Source organism: Galeopterus variegatus, unplaced genomic scaffold (assembly GCF_000696425.1).
Source record: "Galeopterus variegatus unplaced genomic scaffold, G_variegatus-3.0.2 Scaffold4010, whole genome shotgun sequence".
Taxonomy (NCBI): domain Eukaryota; kingdom Metazoa; phylum Chordata; class Mammalia; order Dermoptera; family Cynocephalidae; genus Galeopterus; species Galeopterus variegatus.
This window is the reverse complement of record NW_007730121.1, coordinates 149121-157397: the sequence shown is the minus strand read 5'-3', so window position 1 is coordinate 157397 and position 8277 is coordinate 149121. Positions and strand designations below refer to the sequence as shown.

At 40.9% G+C, this 8277-nt stretch overlaps 1 protein-coding gene across 1 annotated transcript in view; it reads right to left on the bottom strand.

Annotated features, from left to right (window-relative positions):
- DCAF8 (DDB1 and CUL4 associated factor 8) overlaps positions 1-7606 on the bottom strand; it is a 22349-nt gene extending 14743 nt beyond the window's left edge. Inside the window, exons 1-4 of the mRNA XM_008586513.1 lie at positions 6936-7606; positions 5825-5965; positions 4552-4646; positions 1017-1127 (exon numbers count right to left, since the gene is read on the bottom strand). Coding sequence (XP_008584735.1) covers positions 1017-1127; positions 4552-4646; positions 5825-5965; positions 6936-7577 — 989 coding nt within the window. The 5' untranslated portion in view covers positions 7578-7606. The remainder of the gene's footprint in view (positions 1-1016; positions 1128-4551; positions 4647-5824; positions 5966-6935) is intronic.
- Positions 7607-8277: the final 671 nt, after the last annotated feature.

Sequence of the window (8277 nt, the reverse complement as noted above, 5' to 3'; positions counted from 1 at the left end):
TATACGGTTATAAAAATGTGCTCTTATTTCAAAGGGAAGAGGATACTTTTCACCCACCATCAGGAAAGCAGAAAGTCATTCATTTTTCTAGTGATTCCTGCCCCTCCTCTCTTTCACACTGATGATCCCTAAGAAATATAGCTAAAGGGCCGGCCCGGTGGCGCACTGCTACAGTGCGCTGCTTGGGAGCATGCCAGCGCTCCCGCCGAGGGTTCGGATCCCACATACAGACCGGTTCCCGCTCACTGGCTGAGCGAGGTGCGGCCGCAACACCGAGGGTTGCGATCCCGTTGCCGGTCCCGGTCCGGGCGCAACACTGAGGGTTGTGATCCGTTGCCAGACACGAAAAAAGACAAAAAGAAAAAAAAAAAAGAAATATAGCTAAAATAAGCCAAACAAATATGGGTGAATAGTTTATGACTAAGGGTCAGAAAGAAATTAACTGGTACATTCGGGAATTGAATTTGTATCTGTTTTCCTTAAGACATGCCTCAACAGCCAGTGTTACAACAGATGTTCACAGTAACAACATCACCATGGAAAAAGAAAAGTGGTTCAAGACAGTGAGAGCCCAAAACACTCAGTTCACACTGAGTGCTCCCAAATCAAACTATTTCTGAATCCAAAACCAGTACTCAAAATTTCTAGTGCATAGTAATTTATATTTGGAAATGATGGAAGATATTTACTAATACGGCACTTGCTGGTAAACGTGGGGTTTATGCCTTAGCTGCTGTGTGGGGACCTTGGCCAATTCATCAAATTTTTTAAAAACTTGATAATCTCTACAATATGTAAAGCCACCCCTCAGAGATTGTTACGTTAGGGAAGAGAACACCTCAGAAGGTGCTTCAACTTTCTGGAAGATAATAAAAAATTCAAAACGTGGTTTTTTTGAATTTTTGGTGGTTAATGGATTCCTAGACAATTCATACCTCTCTGTAAGGGAGCACCTAGTAATATACAATGCATCAGAGTCTCAAACTCTCAAAGTCACAAAAGAGCCACACACTTACCTTACAAACTGATCTCGTCCACCCACTGCAAACTGGTGAGTGTTGGCAGGATTCACAAAGATTGTATACAGCCCCACTTTCTTTTCTTTTTCTTTTGTCACTACCAGTTTCCTTTAAGGGTAGAAAAGCATACAAAGTTATACTCTCCAAAAGATCCAGGTGGTCATGGCAAGTGAGAGTCAAGACAGTAATACAGACATGAATAAGAAACAAAACAGGTTCTCATTTGGAAAGAAAAAAGAAGTGTTTGTTTTGAACAACTGGAACAAGAAAAAGCATATACACTTACTATATGCTACTTTGGGGATTGGAAAAAAAACATGCAGTGAAGTCATTTTCTAGTGTTTCTTAAGAAGTACAAGCCAAAGGTAAATGAATGTATTGCTCTTCAGGAAGCCTCAGTTTAGCTGCAGTCCAACGCAGTTAACAACCAGGTGTTAAACAATACTACCCATACCTTGCCATTCTTTATTTATATACATCTTCCCAATCACTTGGGAACAAGGAGAGGGGTAGAGGAAGAATCACAGAAATAATGAGCTAAAAAAAGACCTTAAGGTCAAAGTCTATCTCCCAGATTCCAGAAAAATGTCACTTAAAACCCATCAAATTATTCCCCTAAAACAAATAATTCTCTCTCCCAATGGATTAACGCACAGAGTGCCTTGAGCTCTTTGGGGAACTTAGAGGTACCAAAAAAAGGATGAATTATGGCAACAGGAAAAAAAAAATTTACATCAGAGGGAGGCAGCTTGTGAAACTATATGGAACATATTCACCAAAATTTGACTTAAAATTAATGTGCAAGAGTGTACTAGCAAAAAGAGAAAATTACAGATTACACCAAAGGATTCCTTTGAAGAATACCGCAAACTGACTTCTACTGGCTAAAAGGATATCCCACCCACCATTCCAAATCCAAATCTTTTCCTAAGACGTTAGCCTATTTCACCAAAGATTCAGCTATCAGATAGATGCAAAGGACCCCCCCCACCCCCCGTACTAGCTTCACACAAAAATGCCTCTGATAAAAGCGAATGTTCAGACACCGCTTACAGATAACTTGGATCTTCTGGCCCTGACCTTCGCATACAGCTCTCCACCCCATTTCAGCCTTTAACACTACTTCTCCAAATCCCTAAAAAGCAAAAACCATTTTGAAGGCTCACTGTCTCTTATTCTCCAAATCAAAAACGTGGGCTTCCTTCTACTCTCTAAGTTTTTCTGACGTTCCTCCCTCTGTTTCTCTGATGTTCCTATCCCAGTGATAGGTTTCTATCCCACCTATCATTGCTTGCATCTATTTAGATACATGATCAACTCAGCCACATTTTCTGCCTACATCATTTCATTCCAAAGTCATGTGCTCTACCCATTACTTGAGCCAGATTCCCAATTCCTTGTGGCCTGATAGTAATTTCGCTCTGAATCTGATCTACAGGATAAGGTTTCACTCTGTTTTGCAACTCTCTAACACAGCAGATCAAACTCACTACTACTTCTTGCATCTTTGCCTCCCCACCCCCAAATTTATTAATGATCCACTACCATCACAGAACCCTGGAACTTTATTTTTTTTTTATTTTTTTAAAAAGATGACCGGTAAGGGGATCTTAACCCTTGACTTGGTGTTGTCAGCACCACGCTCACCCAGTGAGCAAACCGGCCATCCCTATATGGGATCCGAACCCGTGGCCTTGGTGTTATCAGCACCGCACTCTCCCGAGTGAGCCACAGGCCGGCCCCCAAACCCTGGAACTTTAAAAACTGAAAATGAAAATCATCATTCAGTTCAAGAGATCAAAAAATTTTCTCCAAGCTAGATAAATGCAGAGCTAGTACTAGAAGGCAGCACCCTTCTTACTCAGGCTTATTCCCCTTCCAGCATAAACCGATCATCTCTCAACCTTCATCATTTTGAAGGTTACATAAACAACCAGTATATGTTTTCCCCAGCCTAAACCTTTCCATCATTTAAGCAGTTGTTGAAATGCTTTCACTTTCTAGATGACTTTTTCTAGACTTATCGCTCTAAAAATAAGTCTGATAATAATCAGCCTTCAGATTATATTCCCTAAACTTATTTATATTCACTTGTATCCTATGTAAATCACTGATATTCCTTACTCAATACTGGTACTGATTTACAAGACGTGTTATGATAATTTTTAAGACTAACAAGACAATAAATCTAGATATCCACCAACAAGGTAGTGGTTGAATAAACTGTGGTACACCAGTGCTACGACATATATGAAGGGTCTTCAAAAAGTTCACGGAAAAATGGAATTGAAAGATAATAGGAATCTTTCCATGAACTTTTTGAAGACCCCTTGTATGCCGTGGTTAAAAATGAGGTAGGGGGCTGGCTGATTAGCTCACTTGGTTACAGCATGGAGCAGGTAACACCAGGGTCAAAGGTTCAGATCCCCATAAAGGCCAGCCATAAAAAAAAAAAAAAAAAAAGAGGTAGGCTCCTATGGCCTGACACAGAAAGATCTCTGAAAAACATTATAACAAGAAAAATATGCATGCTTATAATTATATATAATTATCCCACTTATGGGGAAAGGTGTATATGTATACATTTAGGTACAAGGACTGGGAAAGTATTCAAAATTATTAATAATGGTTATCAATAGTTAGAACAATAAGGAGAGTGGATACATGAGGGAGCATTATTTACATTTTGTCCATATACTTTATTACTTGAATCTCTTAAACAAGATGTATTTACTTATTATAAGAGCAATAAAAATAAAAAAGGAAACTCAAATAATTTTAATTGTAGGTACGACTTAATCAATTCCAGCCATGGTGCTAGACACTATGCTGGGCCTTCAAATACATATATTAGTAATACTCACAGAAACTCATAGAGAGGGAAGAAGGAAGGGAGGGAGATATTATGCCCACAGTCAGGCTGAAGAAACCCAGGTTCAGAAGGTTACACAGATAATAACTAGTAGTGCCTGAGTTGAGATCTGATCTAGATCTGTCTAGATCCAAGCAAGATATTGTTTTCTTTCTATGATATCACACAGTTAAAAAGGGATATAATTTACTCATGAGTCTCAAATGCATGTACAAATTAGCTATGATATGACAGAGCTTCACTATAGCTACCAATATTTTTGTTCAAGATTTATCATTTAATTGTTTGCATGTTCCTATATGTAACTGAATAAAAAACTTACAGGATCATATCTCTATGCTAGTTTATAGAGTAATGTGCTTCTTATGGGTAAGTTGAATGGACCCAAGTGAATGGAGAGCAGATGATCATAGAGTATTGAAGTCCATATATAATGAGATAGCTAAACCTTGTTTGAGACATGAAGGTAGACTGCACAGTATTTCAGTGCCAAGAAACAGACAGAGGAAGTAAGAAATTCCCCTAAACCTTAAACTACCTCTTATCATAGGAACTAAGGTATTATTCTAATGGACCAGGGAGATAAGCATTAACAGGACACACTGAATATTTTCAAAGCAAAGGGGTACAGTTCTGTAAAGATATTACTGCTATACTTACGAAGCTGGCCGGTCCTGTCTCAGGTCAATAGTGAAGACAACTGCATCTTCACCTGCAGATAGGAAGGTACAGGGAGAGTCTGGTTCCAGAGCCAACTGAAAGAGAAAAAGGGAAAGAATGAGGTTTCTAAACATAAGAATTAGAGGTCATCCAGTTCATTCCTTTACCTTTTGGAAGGGCTGCATTTCAAATGTCTCAGCAAGAGAAATGTCTACCTTTTTTATTGTAAAATCCCAGGAAAGGAGAAAATTTAAGCCTAGTCACTCTTGTTTTGTGTAAATTATTTACAGTTTGTCTACGCAAGTCTAAAGAATAGGTGATTGACTATTTCGGCTAAGTCATCAAGGGATGTAAACAGAGATACCAAAGGAAAACAGCCATTTTAGAGTTCATTCTGAAAGAAAATCAAGTCCACATCCTCAAGTGTAAAGAGAAATGGTGCCCAAGTTTCATTCCCTATATCTTAGTTCTAAAAATTAGTTATCAGTGGGTTGGAGGTAGGCTTAAGAATCAAAGAAATACGGAATTTTTGCATTTTCTGAGCCATGTGGGCTAGAAAAGGATACTCCAGGTCCACCAACATATTTAATTAGGGTTTGTAAGAGAGTACCGTCCTCTTTCCAAGGCAAAGAATACCATGCCTACTTACCCTGAGACTGGGCACCTCTTAGCTCCTCGCTGACTGCCACCATGAGTATTTTGGCCTATATCGCCAGCTCTAAATAGGGCTTCAGAAATAGTGCTGGCTGGCCAGTTAGCTTAGTTGGTTAGGGCACAGTGTTGATAATACCAAGGTCAAGGGTTTGGGTCCCCATATCAGCCAACCACCAAAAACGACCACACACACACACACACACACGAGAAATAGTGCTGTTTGTGAGCTAAGAGTTGTGAGCAGAAAAGGTGAAGCTCTCACATATGAGGAACCAACAACTAGCACCTTAGAACTGTTAAATTCCTAAAAACAATCAGAGCAAACTTAAGAGGTTTGGAAGGCACAGGAGACCTCGAGGATCTCCAAACCAACTGAATGCAACAAGTGCATGATCAACCGAATGCTTCAAGTGCATGATCAAAGGATCTCTCAAATACTTGCCTACTAAGAAGTTTAGGATGGCTGCTTTTCTGTCCTTCTTAACTACAAATCTAAGGACTGAAAGAGATGAGATAGGAAACAACAAAGGGGACACAATGGGCAGAGATAAGGGAGGACCTTAGCTGAGATCCACAGAGGATCTGGATTGCATGAACTTTGCAGCAAGGGCTTACTTACCTTGTGGGACGCTCCCTTGTGCTGGGCCACACGCTTTGTATTCTTGCAGCACTGTGTGGCAGACAGTTCTGCTACCCGAACCTGCCCATCACGGGCACACATGGCCAGGGTGGAATCACCACTGTTAGGAAGAAACTTGGCCTGGTTTGTTAAGAATGAAAAAAGGGACACACAAAAGAAATTGAAGAGGTGAATTTGAGAGGGAAAAACATGATGATGACCCCAATTTATCCCCTTTTCTTTTATGACAGCTGGAAACTTAGCTTTCCCGCTCTTGTACAGCTAGCTAAGCCCAATTTCTTCTGGGAGTTAAAGGAAGAGGAAAGAAAAAACTTCCTGTGATATCAGAAAGTACTTCAGTTGGCTCTGGAAGGTTGAACTGACACGTGATAAGTGCTCCAGTGAACTAGGATTGTACCTAGTAGGGGAGAAAAGTAAGGAATAAAGGAGGAAAATTTATCTTGATTCAGGAAGCAAACATAAATTTGCCACAAAGAAAAAGGAAATTAGGGGAAATATTGGGGAAGGAAAGAGAACATACTTAGGGATAAATGGCTAGTACTAATACAGTAAATGTGGCTGAGGAGTAAAATCTCAATGAAATAATAACAATATTAGCTAATATTTATCAAATGTTTATTAAGTACCCAGCCATGGTTCTAACTGCTTAGCTTCAATTATTATTTAATCCTCATAACCTTATGTGTTATTAGTCCCATTTTACAGATAGATAAAATAAAGATGAAGGTTAAATAACTTGCCCAAGATCACATGGCTAGTAAGTGGAAGGGCCAGGATTTGACCCCAGGCAGTCTGGTTCAAGAGCCTGTGCTCTAATACTATACTTCCTCCTATTAGCACATTTAATACCTTTCTGATAAATTCCAAGCACCCTACATAATGAAGTTCCCAACAGTCTTATGCTCAAGAAAACAAAAGGTTGCCATGGGTCTTTCAGTTTCTTTCAGTCATTATAGGAGCCAAGGTGGGGCTAAGTCCTGATGTCTAATTCTTATCACAACTCACTACAAACTCCCATTCTAGGCAGCAGCTCAGATTTGTCTAACTTGTGCCTGATTCTCTCAGTTGCTATTACACTCCCTTGCCTCACCTGGAAGACATTACTTTTGTGGCCGCTCTCAAAGTCCAGTACCGGCTGCCGCCGCACCCAATCCCACACCACCACCTTCAGATCATCGCTGCCACTGGCCAGCCAGGTGCCACGCTGGTTAAAGTGCAGGGTATTGACACAACCGGTATGGCCCTCGAGCCCATGCTGCAGACGGAAACGCTGTACAAAAACTCTTGCCCCACAGGCCTCATATACAAAGCGGGCACTTGAACCCAGCTCCCGCTCCCGAAGGGCAAGAAGGGCTTGCCAGCGAGGTCGGGGCAGGGCTGATGTCTCCGAGGACACCCAGTTCTCTAGGGCCCGCTCATCATCTGATGAGTCCTGGTCATGGTTGGCCCGCTTGCACTGTACACGGTGTCGAGGCTGCTCTTCTTCGTCATCCTCTGCCTCCTCTTCTTCTGAGCGGTCATGGACTCGATTTTCATCATTGATGGAGTAGTGGCCAGTGTCCTCCATGCTGTCAGAGTCCTTGTCTTCACCTGAGCTCTCTGTGTCTGTTCCTCGACTTTCTGTGCTGGTGCGGTTAGGGCCACCATCATCCCCAGTCAAACTCAAACTCAGGTCTGAGGCCTCCACTTCAATGCCTGAGGATGTTTCCCTCCCCTCTTCAGCTCCAGACATCTCCTCTGGACTGCTAGACAGACTTCCTGTGTTAGCGAGGAATGGGTAAGTGAGAGGGAAAAATAAGGAAACAGGACAGTGATCAGAAGGATTTCCCAACCTTAGTCTAAAAATCATCACATCAGAAGACAAAGAAACAGGCCTGGCCAGTTAGTTCAGTTGATTAGAGTGTGGTGTTATTAACACCAAGGTCAAGGGTTTAGATCTCCATACCGACCAGCCACCAAAAAAAATTTAAAGAAAAACCAACTTGGGTCAAAGTGTTTTCATTATGAATGCTTATAAAGAGCACCTTCTGGGAGAAAATCTTATAAAGGACAAAAACTGAAAAGATTAAGAGCAAAGCCACAACACACAAATAAGGTACTTCAACAAAAGTGAAGAACTACAGAACAATCTCAGATTATAGTAAGTTCTCAAGAGGCAAAGCATTGGCATATTGTATGAAAGTGTGCCTGATACAACTACCTTAGGCGCTGTTCTGTTGGATGGGCGCACATTAATTACAGCAAATAATTAAACCGAGTATAAGAAAAAAGAATAGCCATCTCCAGCAAGAGCTAGCATATGTTTTTGGCACTTTTGTTGAACATCGGTTGGCTGTGTGTGGATTTATTTCTGGATTCTCTAATCTGTTCAATTGGTTTATGTGTCCGTTTTTATGCCAGTACCATGTAATCGTCTTCATTTTTAAGAGAAA